The following is a 17,147-nucleotide window of genomic DNA, read 5'->3' on the forward strand; positions in this document are numbered from 1 at the left end:
CCGGATAGGAGGTCAGCAGTGAGAGAACTCTCAGGCACGGGAGAGGCCCCTTGTGGTGGAGAGGAGAAAGCATCTTCCAAAAGTGAAACAAACCAAAACCAAGCAGAGGTAAGTAGAGAGCTGAAATCAAAGTCACAAGTCTAACAAGTGCATTATCACAGGTGAGGACAAAGGGCTTAGTCATGAAAACATCTAGGCAAAGTAGTGTAAAGAAAGGCGGGAGTTGGCTTTACCTGTCGCAAACAGGTCTATGCTAGGAGCAGCATCTGGCTTAGGCGCGGGGGCGACATCGGGAGCAGACTCAAATAAATCTAAGACCAAGAACACACATGCCTTTACTCAACTGGACAAACCCGCCTGAAACAGCATCACTTTCCAGTTGTGCATGAGCACTCTGGAGGGTTCTGAAACGAGCTGCAAATGGTTGCTGGAGAACCATTTAATGACACAGTCACCATGCAGACAGAGGTGCGGATGCAGTACATCACAAGGACCAGAATTCAATCCACCAGGTGGAAAGAGTTCAACGACAATGACAAAAAAAAATTACCACCAAAGATATCTAGAGCAGGAGGAGCGGTGGTGGTGGCGGCAGAGGTGGTGGCAGTGGTGGCAGCGGCAGCTGTGGTGGCAGCGGTAGTGGCAGCGGCGGCAGCTGCGACGGCGGGAGCAGGAGAAGGAGCGGTGGCGGGAACCGGAGGGGCTGTGCTAGCTGTAGGGGTAACTACAGGAACACTGGTCTCAGGTGGCTTCATTGCAAAGAGGTCCAGCTCGGGTGCAGCCTCTGCACTACCTTCAGATGGGGCAAAGGGGTCTTGGGGAAAGGAAAGTGGAGACACATACGGCATCAGTAAGGAAACAGACAACAGAGAGGCGTCAAAACTATAGGTACGAGACACCTGGCACAGATATTCACATGCGAGCTAGGCATTAGGCGGCCTGCTTTGAGCTACTACCCTATTAGCAGGGGTCAGTCATTAGGATGTTTTTCTAAAGAGAAAAGAAAATGTAGTAGGCACCACGAAGTTCAGAAACGGAAACACTTCAGAGTATTGTCAGATTAGCCTACAGTCTAGGATCAGAGATGGTTATTCAAATCCTTACTTTAATCTGGTCAATTTGGTAGCTTGGAAAATTCATGAAAACATGCCAACGTATTGGAACTCAGTGTTACAAAAGAGTACAATACAGCATTACAGGGAAACAAACAAAAAAACATTAAGAGAGCATACTTGCACTGACAAAAATTGTCAATCTTGAGAAATTGTCAATTTTGATAAGGATGCCCTTCGTTTTCTTAATGTTTTCAAGTGCCCGCATTCTTTATTCCGTTACGATGAGTGATACTTTATGCTCAGAAGAAAGCAAAATTAGAAACACATAGAGCCAAGTCTAGCTACGGGAGTTTCACATCAGGACAGAACGACAACAGACGGGCTCAGGACTGGAAACCCACCGTTTCCTGAACACGCATCAAGCGCCGCGGCTACAGGGGTCGGGGGTGCTGGCGCAGCGGCCCCTTCGGATGCTGCAGGGGCCTCCCCGGGAGAAGCTGCAAAGGCATCTTGGGTGCAGGTTTTAAAACAACAGAAATGAAAGGGATAAAAAGAGAAGAAAAATGTAGTAAAAGAACCAAGTTAAATTGCAAAGAAGGCTCCCTTATACAACATGAATTGCTTGAAACGCATTTTTATGGCCCATGCACTGTTGGCGGTCACAAGACAATGACTCTTGGCACCCCTTCATGTTGGTTACATGCAAGTGGTACAGCCTTGATCCTGCTGAGGCCTGTGAGGATCCAAAAGGTAACAGATTCTCATTGTATAAGGGCTCTGAGAAGCATGTTTTATGTATCATTAGGAAGGAATGGATGTGAAAAATAAAACACAAAAATAACTTTATTATGCAATTTAAGACATCGATCTTTCATGTCCAGGTAATATTTATATACTATGTTACTATGATGTCTCTGACTAGTGGTTTCTAGCAAACACGGATATCTTCTTTAAGCCCAATAAAATTAAATATATGATGATGATGTAAACAATTTTAGTTTACATGTTCTTTTATAGTCTACTACAGACAAAATTACACTGTTAACATGAAAGGTATACTAAATGTTCCTAAAAGTTAAATCTTCACTATCCCTGAAAAACATTTTCAGACACAACCAAGGATTTGTTTTAAAGAACTAAAGAAACAAAATTAGGAGATGACACCACAATGCCTTTATTTTGACTTAAATTTATAGTTGTTTTCAAATACTGAATTGCTCCAGTTATGTGGTCAATGATCCATTTTCAACAGATTAAAAATGTAGTTTCATGTTTTAAGACTACAAGTGTATAACTATCTATAGTAGATTATAACAATATACAGTAGATCCATTAACATGCAGGCAGCCTCCATTTATAAATGTCCAATTTATCAGTGGCTGATGTGTACAAATGATTCCCAATGTGTTTCTGTCAACACACCATGTTAATTATGGTAAAAAAAAAAAAAATCCTGGAGCTTTCAAAGAAACCCTTTACAGAAGGAATGAAGCCATCATAAATATGCCTTGCCTAGAAGAAATTTCTGGAAGGTAGGGACCAACAAGAACCTGCCACTGACCTGCTAGATTTCCCATCCTAAAATACCGCCTTCTGCAGTATCTACCAGTGTTCCCTAGAACACTGTTCCTCTAGCCATTAAAAAGAGTTTGTCAAACATGCTTGGGAAATGCTACATAGTATACCCACTTTCTCAGAGATTTATGTGGTGTATTGGGCTGCAGGAAGTCCTGCAGTCGAGACACTTGTTTCTCAGGTTCACCCAGCGTGTTCCAAACTGATCTGAGATGAGACACATTATGGTAACGTCCTGAAGCCCGGCCTTAACAAACATTAAACATTAGAGACTCGCTTGAGTTAAAAGGTCCTTTACAAAAACACAAATATCCCTAGAAGGGACAATGGGACAATCATATGTTACAGCTTGATTTGATTGCTTCCCACAGCTACACTGAGGGAATATATATATGTTCTGAGTAGAGGGCAGTCAGGGGAGAGGCTGAATAATAATAATGGAGTAGGAAAAACACACCAGGGGATAGGACAGACACACCTCCTCAGATGCCATGCTAAGAATACTATCACAGAGGACTTAGAGCAACTTGAAAGCCCTAACAGCTGGGGCAAAAGACCACAAGAAAAGTCTAAGAGGAGGTTGGAAGGGCTGAAAATATTTTGCCACGGGTCAGGTCTGTTTTCTTTCTTTTCATTCTTAGAAAATTTGGAACTGACGGTAATGCCATTGGAAGTAACAGAAACAGTAATAGCAGTCACTATTTATGTGCCAGTCGCTGTGTAAATATTTTATTTGCGTTATTAAATTTAATTCCTCCAACTTTCTTGTGATATAGGTTTTATCATCTCCACTTTGTAGATAAGAGAACAGAAACTTGTAAAGTCTGAGGATGTGACCAAGGTCCGTCAAGTGGCGGGGTCAGGATTTGGCTGTAAGTTGTTAGATGGAGGTTTGGGTGTTTGACCACTCTACTGTTATGAACTGTGCCACATTCTACTATACTGTCCCCTCCTTGCAGGATGGAATAAGCACCAGTTATATCAGTGCTAGAGTTCAAACAAATATTCACAGGCTGGCCTCCTTAATTATGATTTCTGTGTACGTAGGTGAAACCCATATTTGTAGTTATATCTTTAGGAGAGGTGGTGTCCCTCCATTCCCGGTCAGCAAGACATCTCCTTTCAATGCTTCTCTGAAACTAAACATTGTAAACTTAACTCATCAACTGTCAACACTTCTCCTAAACAAAGGAGCCCCAGCTGCTCCAGCCCCGAGCTGCTAAGTGTTCCCAGCCCATTTGATGGAGATGTGAACGAGTGAGACTGGATAATCCCAGCCCCACAGCCACTGTCTGACTGTAGCCACGAAAGGGACCCTGAGAGACAACCGTCCAGCTGAGCCCACTAGACCCCCCGGGACTGTCAGAGACAATAAGATAATTTTGATTTTGTTTAAAAAAACAGCAAAACTTCTTAGCTACCCAGCTTTCTTTCATCATCGATGGCAGCATTATCCTTCCAGCACTGAAAGCTAAAGCAATCTCCAATCTAGTTCTCATTCCCTTGTTACCCATTTGCAGTTCAGGTCTATATTCTGCCCATTACCTACCAGTGCTACTTCCAGGAAATGCATGTTCCTGCTTTTCTACTGTTATGGACTCAGTCCAGCCTTACTCAGCAAACCAGTCTCTTGACACTGCTGCAGACTAGCCTTCTCTTCCTTCTGGCAATCTAGGAAGAATTTTCTCCCTCATTTTTTATCATGTGACTGACTACCTTTGTAAAAATTTCTTACTGCTGTTGTCTTCTCCAGCCTGAACTCCTCTCCCTGTCTTCTCCAGGCAGACACACCATCTTTAAATCACATACTCGGCACAAAGGTTTCAATCATTCTCAGTGTCTTGAGCCCAAGAGTCACCATTCCAGTTCATTTTCTTCCCCAAAGGTCCCAGATTATAAGGCTCTTACATGAAATCTAGTTGTAAGTGCTTATATTTAAGTATTGGTGTTAAGGAAGATTGATTAACTTGGTTAACCAACTTGTTCAAATGAAGTCAGGTTTGGGAGGCAAGTTCTTTGGTTTTCCAGCCACTTGGTTCTGTGCTCACAGCCTACCATCATGGAGGCTTGCACACAAATTAACACAGTTGACTGAAAGGGTACCCGCGTGAACATGTAGAGAAATTAGCATCAATTTAGCATTGCACTCCTTAGAAAAAAACTGTATTGTTACAAACTAATGTGCTGTTGTTAGTAGAGTTTGCATCAGTGAAAAACAGAATGCCTTTAAGGATTTTGTGTTTTATCTTTATCAATATCTGTAAGTTTTACTAAATTTTTAAAGCATAACACTGCCTTGCAGTCCTGTTCTGCCTGACCACAGAAGGCAGAAGGCAGATTTCATTTCTTAAAAGTTCCCTTAAAAAAAATAAGCATTTAGTAAATATAATGTTTCTAAAAATTTTTTTTAATGACTTACATTGAAACGACTAAAACATTATGTGGGTATCAATCTGAGTATTTTAAAATAACAGACACTCCGTATTTTTCAAATTTGTAATGAAAATACAAGACTAAAATACATAGAAAAATTCAACATTTCAGTATCTCATAGTCCTGAAATTAAACAATTAGCCATTATTCAGAAATTAAAATTCATTAAGCTTATTTCTAAAGAAATCTACTTAATACTGCTATATATGCTACATAAAACCTCAAAGGGGATATTTTAAAGTCATATAAATGAAATAACTGGTGCTCTTATTATTCAAAAGTTCTACCACTTGCCCATTTTAGAGATACAAAATTTTTAAAAAAATGGCCACAAAACACGACCAAAGAGATTTTAGTTTAAGTTTTAATTTAAAATCTTACCTCTAAATGATTCCTTATAAATCCATAAAGAACACGAAAGAAATCAGGGAGTATCACTGAAAACTACAAGACAGACAGTGACACATATAGATTTCTGAACATAAAAGATAGAGATTTTATAGCTATCAGAGGCCGGGAGACAGTTTACAGAACTATAAAGATTAGTAAAAATAATTGTGATGAGATTTGCAGATGTACTCATCTTTACTTATCCTCCATCCAGATGACTAGAAAGGATATTGGTGAAATTAAAGGACAGCCTCCATTCTTTGGCATTAAATCATATGATTTTCTACAGTACTGACCTTTTAAATTTGTATTTCAGGGTAGAAAGACTGACATCACGAAAATATTTTCAAACATACAGATTCTTCTGCTTGATGACTGTCATCAAAGCAGTAATAAATGATTAACACAAACAGCATAATGGCACAAAGAATATTTCCAAGAAACATCTTAGGCAGGACCATGAGAGAAGCAAGATGGAGTTGACTGATTTCTTATAGGCAATTAAGCTCCTTAAAATGGGCTGAAAAACAAAAATCTAAATAGCTAAAGGAATAGAAATGCTCACGTACAAAATTGTCATCCAACCCGTCCATATTTTCCTTGAATTTTTCTCTGAACATAAGCCTATGAGAAACCATCCATACTCAAGACCAATAATGGAGGTAGGAAGGATGGGGTGAAGAAGTTGGTTTTTATAAATTTAAGCTAATATTTTAATTTCTGGTCTCAAAAGTTACAGAGGCATAACTGAAAAACTAACTTTCTCTAGTGGATGACTCCTCATAATAAATTATTCAAGAGTATGCAAATCCCTTCTCCTACTTTAAAAAACAAACAAAAAACCCCGAATTTCTCCTATAATAGATTTGGAAGAGCAACAGAATGGCAGTGCAACAAGGCAGGATCAAATTCCTCGCATGAAACAGAGGCAACGATGCTGTGTCCCGCTGAGTACTCCTTGTCTTAGACAACGTTGGCAAGCCTCAGAGACTGGGGCACGGCATGTAGCACAGTGGTATGTGACAGTGCGTAAGTAAGTGTACGTTCCCAGGGGAATACGTTAACTCCACCAGAGCCTGCCAAATCTCTCCTGCCCCCACCCCTTATCATTTGCTTCCTCCAATTTCTTTACCATATTCTCAAAATGCCCTGGGAAAGATGTTATACTGTAACGAAGAAACACAAAACTATGATGACTATAACACTGTTCAATGTACACATAATGAGCACTTCTCCAGGTTTGGACATTAGCACCACTCAAAATGGGAAGATGTAAATAAACTGGTTTCAGATGGTTCATCAGGTCCAGGCATATTATATTGACAGAGTGTAGGATATTTGACTGAAGCTTACAGCTGTAAATCAACTCTGTGTCAGAATTTACATTTGCATGGAAAAAATATTTTCAGACAATCGTTTCAAAGTCTGATATAAACCTGTTTTCAATCAGCGTTGCAAGTGCCGACTCCAGTGATCTCTCAAAGTTCTGAAGCCAAAGATGATCCAAGTTTTTGCTTGGACAGAACAAGCTTAAAAAGTTGCAAAAATGGACATATCCCTAAACTCTCTTCAGAGACCTCTAGATCTGAACTCCACTTAGGTGATTTTTTTTTGTCCTAAATCTTAAAAAATAACTTAGGCCAGGATTTCTCCTCCCATGTTCCCCAAACATTTTTTTCTCTCAGCTAGTTCAAATCTAAAAAAATGCCAAAAAACCAATTCTAAATATGATAGAAAGATCTGGTACCACTATTATAGATACTGCAGGGCTGGAGCATATACAGGACAAGAGTTCTAATAGCAGCTTAAATCCTAACTTCGCAAAAAGTAGAAAATTGAATAGGTCCAAAGCATTTGCAACCTTTGCTCTATAATCACTAAAATTAAATGAATATGAAGTTGACAAATTGAGCAAAGATAAATATATATGAATAAACATTTTAAAAGTAGTTAAACACTCTGCCATGCATGTTCTATCTATCTGCCATGTTCTATCATGTAAAAGATTTAAATGCTTTAACGCTAGCAATCCTGGAAGGAAAATGAAAGAAAAGTGATGTGACTGACTAACCTCCAAAGAGATCCACTTCAGCAGTGACAGCAGTGACAGTTGTAGTAGTTGAGACAGAGGCTGAAGTAGTTGCAATTTCAGCAGCTGTAGCAGGAGGAGTAGGTTCTGGTGCGAACGGATCTGAAATCTGTGCTTCGGAGGGAACAGAGGAAAGTGCAGCCAGAGAATCTATGTCGCACCAGAGACAGAGAACAAATGGAAGAGAAGAAAAGGAAAGGACAAAAGATATACCAGGCTCCAAATGATCAAACTGAGGACAGTTATTAAGATACGGAAGTCTCTTGAAACAGAAGTTTACAAATAAAGTTTTACTCACCCTCTCCCAAGAGGTCTATCGATGTCCATGGGTCAGCATATGAAGAAATAAGAGATAAAGCTGAAACTTTCAACCACACCAATGTCCAAGCAGGGTGAGGCACTAACTGAAGAAATTTTAGCTTTATGTACCTTTCTGGACCATTTGAAATTTAAAAAATAAATGTATTACCTATTATTACCATAGAACTTTTGAGCCGGAATGGACCTCAGAGATCCTCCAGATCAACTTTCCAACTTCATAGATGGGAAAACTGAGAGCAAGGAAGGTCAAGAGACTTACCTTAAGCTAGGTCTAAACAACTTTGACAAACTCAATCGATTTCTTATCAGATTTACCATTTCATCTGCTTTGGTTGATTTCATTATACTGTAGTTGTCAATTCTGAAGAAACCATAGTTAACTGAATTTTATTGATCCTCTTTATTTGATGTGTCATACCAGAGCATGAATAGAGGCTTTACAATGGCTATAGTTTGACTGTGGAACATACTAAGCTGAATGCAAGTTTAGGGGTTAGAAAAAAGAAACTCTAACTTAAACTATTTTCTTCTTTGTAAGTTTCACATTACCAGGTGTTTTTCAGTTCAATATATAATCTCTAATTTATAAACATTATGTGACAACATATGAAAATTATTTTTAAGAAGAATATGAGAGATTATACAGCATCAAAACTTTTCAGCCCTTCTGCGGTCAGCATTCCAATGGGAGGTTCAGACTTAGTGACCAACAGTGGGATTACAGTTGGCATTCTAAATAAAAAGCCTAGAAGGGATTATTTTTAACTGCACTATGATGTTAGGTTAAACATTTATAGTGTCCAATGGCATTCTTCTACTCTCAGTCATGTGATACATCTCAGGGATCACATTCAAATTCATGAATGTTACTGGAAATTTATTTTAATCATGAAGAAACTTTATCAGAACTCATTAGGGAGCTATTTTTTTCAGAGCCTTAAAAGCCATATGGGACCTCAGTAAACCAAAAGTTCTAGAAGACATTTAAAAGATTGAGAAACATAAATTTGACATTAAAAATAATTACTTTAGATATAAAGACACACAGACTGAAAGTGAGGGGATGGAAAAAGGTATTCTATGTAAAGGGAAATGAAAAGTCAGGGTAGCAATACTTAAGTGAGACAAAATAGACTTTAAAATAAAGGCTGTTACAAGAGACAAAGAAAGACATTACACAATGATAAAGGAATCAATTAATGAAGAAGATATAACAATTTTAAATATATATGCACCCAACATAGGATCACCTAAATACATAAAGCAAATATTAACAGACATAAAGGGAAAAACTGACAGTAACACAGTAAGAGTAGGAGACTTTAATACCCCACTTACATCAATGGACAGATCCACACAGAAAATCAATAAGGAGACATTGGCCTTAAACTACATATTAGATTAGATGGACTTATATATATATATATATATATTTTTTAATATATGAATTTATGTATATAAACATTCCATCCAAAAGCAGCAGAATACACATTCTTTTCAAGAGCACATGGAACAATCTATAGGATAGATCATATGCTGGGCAACAAAAGAAGTCTCAGTAAACTTAAGAAGACTGAAATCATATCAGGCATCTTTCCCAACCAAAATGCCTTGACTAGAAATCAACTACAAGAAAAATCTTCAAAAAACACAAACCCATGAAGGCTGAACAATATGTTACTAAACAAATGGATCACTGAAGAAATCAAAGAGGAAATTAAAAAATACCCAGAGACAAATGAAAATGAAAATACAGTGATCCAAAATCCATGGAAAGTAGCAAAAACAAGGCTAAGAGGGAAGTTTATAGCAATACAAGCCTATCTCAGAAAACTAGAAAAATCTCAAATACAACCTAACCTTACACATAAAAGAACTATAAAAAGAAGAACAAACAAACAAAAAAGAAGTTAGAAGAAGGAAAGGAATCACAAAGATCAGAGCAGAAATAAATGAAATAGAGACTAAAAAAAGCAACAGAAAAGATCAATGAAACTGAGAGCTGGTTCTCTGAAAAAATAAACAAAATTGATAAACCTTTAGCCAGACTCATCAAGGAAAAAAAGAGAGAGGATCCAAATCAATAAAATCAGAAATGAAAAAGGAGAACTTACAACCAACACCACGAAATACAAAGGATCATAAGAGAGTCCAACAAGCCATTACATGCCAAAAAAATGGACAACCTAGAAGAAATGGACAATCTCCCAATACTGAATCAGGAAGAAATAGAAAATACAAACAGTTCAGTAATGAAATTGAATCAGTAGTAAGAAAAACTCCCAACAAACAAAAGTACAGGACCAGATGGCTTCACAGGTGAATTCTACCAAATATTTATTGAAGAGTTAACACCTATCCTTCTGAAACTACTCCAAAAAACTGCAGAGGAAGGAACACTTCCGAACTCATTCCACAAGGCCAGCATCACCCTGATCCAAAACCAGACAAAGATAACACACAAAAAAACTGCAGGCCAATATCACTGATGAACATAGATGCAAGAATCCTCAACAAACTATTAGCAAACCAAATCCAACAATACAGTAAAAGGAACATACATCATGATCAAGTGGGATTTATCCCAGGGATGCAAGGATGGTTCAATACCTACAAATCAATGTGATACAAAAAACCTGAAGAATAAAACTCATATGATCATCACAATAGATGGGGAAAAAACTTCTGACAAAATTCAACATCCATTTATGATAAAAACTCTCAACAAAGGGGGTATAGAGGGAACATACTTCAACATAATAAAGGCCACATGTGACAAACCCACAGCTAACATCATACTCAACAGTGAAAAGCAGAAAGCTTTTCCTCTAAGATCAGGAATAAGGGAAAGATTCCCACTCTTGCCACTTTTCTTCAACATAGCATTGGAACTCCTAGCCATAGCAATCATACAATCAGAAAAAGAAATGAAAGGAATCCAAAGTGGAAAGGAAGTAGTAAAACTGTTACTCTTTGTAGAAGACATGATACCATACATAGAAAATCCTAAAGATGCCACCAAAAAAATGACTAGACCTCACAATGAATTCAGTAAAGTTGCAGGATACAAAATTAATATACAGAAATCTGTTGAGTTTCTGTACATTAAGAGTGAACTATCAGAAAGCGAATCCACACTTATATGGCAATTAATCTACAACAAAGAAGGCAACAATATACAATGGGGAAAAGACAGCCTCTTCAATAAATGATGTTAGGAAAACTGGACAGCTACAGGTAAAAGAATCAAACTGGACTACTTTCTCACACCATGTATAATAATAAGTTAAAAATGGAGGGCTTCCCTGGTGGCGCAGGGCTTCCCTGGTGGTGCAGTGGTTGAGAGTCTGCCTGCCGAGGCAGGGGACATGGGTTCGTGCCCCGGTCCGGGAAGATCCCACATGCCACGGAGCGGCTGGGCCCGTGAGCCATGGCCGCTGAGCCTGCGCGTCTGGAGCCTGTGCTCCGCAGTGGGAGAGGCCACAACAGTGAGAGGACCGCGTACCGCAAAAAAAAAAAAAAAAAGGATTAAAGACTTAAATGTAAGACCTGAAACCATAAAACTTCTCAAAGAAAACATAGGCAGTACACTCTTTGATATTGGTCTTAGTAATATTCTTCTGAATATGTCTCCTCAGGCAAGAGAATCAAAAGCAAAAACAAACAAATGGGACTACATCAAACTAGAAAGCTTTTGCACAGTGAAGGAAATGATCAACAAAATGAAAAGGCCACCTACTGAATGGGAGAAGATATTTGAAAATGATATATCCAACAAGGGGTTAATATCTAAAATACACAAATAACGCATACAACTCAACATCAAAAAAGCAAACAACCTGATTAAAAAATAGGCAAAGGACCTGAGTAGACATTTTCCAAAGAAGACATACAAGATAGCTATCAGACGCATGAAAGGATGTACAACATCACTAATCATCAGGGAAATTAAATCAAAACCGCAGTGAGATATCACCTCACACCTGCTAGACTGGCTATTATCAAAAAGACAATGAATAACAAGTGTTGGTGAGAATGTGATGAAAAGGGAACCCTCATGCACTGTTGGTGGGAATGTAAGCTGGTGCAGCCACTATGGAAAACAGTATACAGATTCCTCAAAAAATTAAACTACCATGTGATCTAGCAGTTCCACTCATGGGTATTTATCCAAAGAAAATCAGAACACTAATTAGAAAAGATACATGCACCCCTATATTCACTGTAGCATTATTTATAATAGCTAAGATATGGAAGCAACCTAAGTGTCCATCACTAGATGAATAAAGAAGATGTGGTGTGTGTCTACATATAGATAATGGAATATTACTTAGCCATATTTGCCATTTGCAACAATGTGAATGGACCTAGAGACGATTATGCTAAGTGAAATAAGTCAGAGAAAGACAAATACCGTATGATTTCACTTATATGTGGAATCTACAAAACAAACCAAATGAACAAACACAACAAAACAGAAGCAGAATCACAGATTTGGGGAACAAACAGGTGGCTTCCAGAGGGGAGGGGTTGGGGGGTAGGAGAGAAATAGCTGAGGGACATTAAGGGATATAAACTTCCAGTTGCAAAATAAATGAGTCATGGGGATGAAATGTATTGTGGGGAATACAGTCATTAATAGGTACTATCTTTGTATGGTGATGGATGGTAACTAGACTTACGGTGGTGATGATTTTGAAATGTATAGAAATACTGAATCACTATGTTATGTAATGGGAACTAACAGTGTTGTAGGTCAATTATAGTTCAAAACAACAAACAAATGCATAGAAACAGAGGTCAGATTTGTGGTTATCAGAGGCAGGGGAAGAATGAAGGAGTTTGATGAAGGCAGTGAAAACATACCAACTTCCGGTCATAAGATAAAAAAGTACTAGGGGTAAAATATACAACATCACAAACATAATCAACACCATGCTATATATGCTACATATGAAAGTCGTTAAGAGAGTAAATCCTAAGAGTTCTCATCACAAGGAAAAAAAATTTCTCTTTTTTAAATCTTGTATCTCTATGAAATGATGGATGTTCACTTAAACTTACTGTGGTCATCATTTCATGATGTACGCAACTCAAATCATTATGCTGGACACCTTAAGCTTACAGTGCTGTACATCAATTATGTCTCAACAAAACTGGAAGAAAAAAATTGTCACATTAATTTAACTATGCAATTTGTGAACCCAATAAATATTAGGTAAAGCACGCTACAGATCCACTAAGATAATCAAGGCTCTTCCTAAAACTAAATCTTACATATTTCATAGCAACATCAGAAAATTATAGCACATAGAGTTCTTGACATTAGAAATAGTTTTTAAATTTTAGAATGTACGCCTAGTGGATAGCTGAAGTAGGGCTAGGGTATTTTCTGCTGTTAGGTGTCCAGGTCCCAAATCCTGAGAAGTGGAAGGTCCTTCCAATCATTCCTCAAGCCAACCGGACCTGGCCCAATACAACTGTTACTCTACAGTCCTAAGTCCTAAGAGATATGGAAACATATGTATATGTATAACTGATTCACTTTGTTATGAAGCAGAAACTAACACACCATCGTAAAGCGATTATACTCCAATCAAGATGTTAAAAAAATAAAATATATAAATAAAAATATTCATTAGAAACCAAAGTGGGTCATCAGAAGCCAGAGAGATTGGATTCTCTTTTCTCCTGGCATTGGTGGGGCTCTCCTTAGCCCTGCCCTTAACAATGGCTACTTCAAGCTGCAGTGTGACTTAGCAGAAGAGCTAAGAGCCATGTGATTTAACAGCTTCCAGACCTCTCATTGTCTACTTCCACACCTCTCATTGTCTATAACAGGGGACAGGTAATTTATTTCATACATTTGGTAAGTGAGAAAGGAGAAGACTGTTGATGTGTACTAGAAGGAGAGAGAGTTAAAAAGATTTTAAAAAGAGGTATGAAAGATTAAAATATTAGTTCCTTGCTCTTAACTAGTGTTTTGTTCAGATGGAGGGTGATGAGAATGATATGATGGAAGATGGAAAGTAAAATTTCCTAGGAAAATGTACAATGATTAAGCATATTGGTGGATAACTGATGTTGAAAAGTTTTTCCACTCTTGGAAACCACAGGTGTTAGTCTCCAAAATCTTAATTTTCTAGATGAAATATAATTTATGTTATATATTCCTTGTTTTATGCAAAATTTTCTCTACTATAAAAGCAAGTCCCTATTACAAGATGATGGTTATTAAATATTCTCAAAACTGCTACTTTTTATAGAGGATTAAACTATACAAAAAAACCCCATTTTTGAGTTCAATCCATTTGCAAGAGTTCAATCATGAGTTCAGCATGAGTTCAATCCATTTGCAAGTAGTACATAATTAGAGTTGTTTGTATTATAGAAATTGCTAGAAAATATTCCCTGTACCCAAGGAAACAGAGCTACAACTAAAGGAAACAGAGCTACAACTAAATGAACAAGGAAATCTATATTGTGCTGTGAGATGGAGCTGAACTTTTCATGTTTTTATGAAGATTAAATGTGTTAATTTATTTAAGTGCTCGCCCATACCAAGAACATATCAATAATAAAAGTTAATAATAGCAATAGCTTAGATGGTAACTAGCCTTACTGTGGTGATCATTTCACGATGTGTATAAATGTTGAATCACTATGTTGTACACCTGAAACTAATATAATGTTGCATGTCAATTATACTTCAATAAAAAAATAGCAATAACTAACATTTAAGTTAAATAATAATTTTTCATTATAGGACTGTGAATTTCAAAGCTTCTATAAATCTTTCAGAGAGAGCATGTGTATATGTGTGTATATGTGTGTGTGTGTGTGTGTGTGTGTGTGTGTACACATGAATGTGTTTGAAGACAGTCTGCAGATGTGCCCCCCCAGATCTAATTAACAAGCAAATGGTAATATGGGTCACAAAATCTGCTTGTACTGTAGCTAATATTTCTCATGGAAACTATTAAAGTCATGTGATCACATAATATTGATGAGCGTTCCAGCATGTGTAAATTAACTTCTATTAAGTCTATTAACTCTAATTAAACCCTAGCAGTAATTCTGTATTTCTCAAAAAGTAGAAATTTCACTTCAAGCATTTACAATAAAAAATTACGCATTTTCCACTTCTAAGATGCATAGGAGTACAACACACACACACTCAGTTGTTTGTGCAGAGAGGTGAATTTATTATGAAGGAAAAAACACTCTCCCTTTTATGGGGAGAAAGGTAGAAATTTTAAAAGCACTCTGTATTCTTCCAGGTTCATTACTGGCTGGCAGAATGCCACATGGAATATGCACTATTTAAATTAAATTTACTAAAATATGAATTTGCTAAAATTTGGTTTACACCAATGACAAGAAATACTATCCTTTACAATACGTCCCCTAAAATGGCAATATTCATCCATACGCAGAAACCCCAAGAGAAATCTGTAAACAACTGATGTGGCCATAGTCATTTGAAAATGAAATCCTCTATCACTGTGGTCAGATAAGAACATCCAAGTAGGTCTAAAGAGTTTTAGAGTTTGCATTTTACCATCTAGTTACACAAAATTCAAATAAACTACAATAATAGTGAAGTGATCTTATCAAACAAGACTGAGAAAGTGGTTTTATGTATTTAATTTTTTGCTTAGTCAAATGAGCCAAAACATATTGGTAACAATTTAGCACCTCTTCAAATACAACTGGGTATCTATAGGATAAATGTAAACTGAAGGTAACATTTATCAATTTCATATTTCACTAGTTTACTTGAATTTCTTTTTTTCAATAAGATACATATTTTATTTTTTAATTTTTTGGCCGTGTGCGCGGGCTTGTGGGATCTTATTTTCCCCGATCAGGGACTGAACACGGGCCCTGGCAGTGAAAGCGCTGAGTCCTAACCTCTGGACCACCAGGGAATTCCCTACTTGAATTTCTTAAGGCTTATAATTTTTACTGTTTTGCTTAGGAATGAGAGAATTTACTTATTAGTATTTTTCTCCCCAGCTGACTTTTCTACTGCTATGAAAGGAGCTGTAGATATTTTGTTGAGACAAAAGACTAATGCTAACCATCAGGTCCTAAGCCAACATTTTCATACACTATAATGCGTTTTGTACTAATTATAAAAAAGTGCTCCCGTTGGGCCAGCAGGTTGGAACAGGAAAAGCACTTACTTCTTCCTCAAGGACGAAAAAAGCCCACAGCTTGGCTAGCAGAAAGCAGGCTGAATTTCAGGCCTCTCGCCCTGCCTTTGGGCAAGGCACAAACTGCGGGTCCACACTGCACAGCCCTGGTTAAAACCACAGTAATCTGCTTTCTTCTATATCCACTGACACCTCAATGTTTCAGTCATCAATAGTTACTTATTCCTAACAAGTAAAGACTGAAATGTGTTATAATAAAGTTGGTTATTAAAACTTATTCCTCATAATGTGTCTTAGCAAAAAGTACTTGAAGATGAATATAAATAAAAATGTTACAATGCAATTTAAAAAGATTTCACCAAGGGATTTTCTTTTTCATTTATTATTTTGGTGCCAAACAAACCAACCAAACAAAAAGGACACAATTTCTCTTCAATTTGATGCTGGAGAATACAGTGAAAGGAGACAGTTTACAATTTCACTGTTTATTCATTAAAGTTCTAAATCACTAAACAACTAAATGTTCAATAAGTTCTAAAAATTACAGTGTGAACAATCTACTGATTTAATCAGTTGAGAGAATTAGAGTTAACACATTCATATAATACTGAAAAAAAATTTTGTATAACCCTACAAATTTATAATTAATACTAAATTTTAAATTATAAAAGTTCTATGAAAGTCATTTATATGAATTTTATGACAGAGAAAACCTGATTTAAGGATATGGATTTGAAGCACTCTTAAATAAATAGGAAAACATGATACACTGTATAAGATACCGTGGCAATGAAAATTATTAGTAAACTGAAATAATCAAACATTTCTGAAAGATGAAGCTCAGAATGAAAAAACATGAAAACCAGAAGGCCCTTATAAAAGCTCTTCAACAAAAATATTTTCCTTTACCAACTGAAATTTAATAAAGTTAAGTGTAGCTGAAAGAAAATTTTTATTAAGAAAATGATAGCTATAGGCTTAGGAGTTGACCATTTCAACAAAGGAGAAGTTTTAAGTATTTAAATGGAAAAGCACCAATATTTAAATGCTTATAGTTAGCAACTTCGTTTCACAAGTAGTTATTTTTGTTTATTTTGTTACCACAAAAACTTGGAAATAAAACCA

The 17,147-nt window shown here is 36.9% G+C and overlaps 1 protein-coding gene across 1 annotated transcript in view; it reads right to left on the reverse strand.

Moving 5' to 3' along the window:
* Nucleotides 1–17,147, reverse strand: part of SNAP91 (synaptosome associated protein 91) — a 156,160-nt gene that overhangs the window by 34,433 nt on the left and 104,580 nt on the right. The window contains exons 14-19 of the mRNA XM_089906135.1: nucleotides 7,841–7,855; nucleotides 7,525–7,692; nucleotides 1,457–1,564; nucleotides 551–814; nucleotides 234–311; nucleotides 2–73 (exon numbers count right to left, since the gene is read on the reverse strand). Coding sequence (XP_089762261.1) covers nucleotides 2–73; nucleotides 234–311; nucleotides 551–814; nucleotides 1,457–1,564; nucleotides 7,525–7,692; nucleotides 7,841–7,855 — 705 coding nt within the window. The remainder of the gene's footprint in view (nucleotide 1; nucleotides 74–233; nucleotides 312–550; nucleotides 815–1,456; nucleotides 1,565–7,524; nucleotides 7,693–7,840; nucleotides 7,856–17,147) is intronic.

Source organism: Delphinapterus leucas, unplaced genomic scaffold (assembly GCF_059928025.1).
Source record: "Delphinapterus leucas isolate spDelLeu-1000000601 "Yukka" unplaced genomic scaffold, BTC_Dleu_Yukka2 spDelLeu_asBTCV2_sq72, whole genome shotgun sequence".
Taxonomy (NCBI): Eukaryota; Metazoa; Chordata; class Mammalia; order Artiodactyla; family Monodontidae; genus Delphinapterus; species Delphinapterus leucas.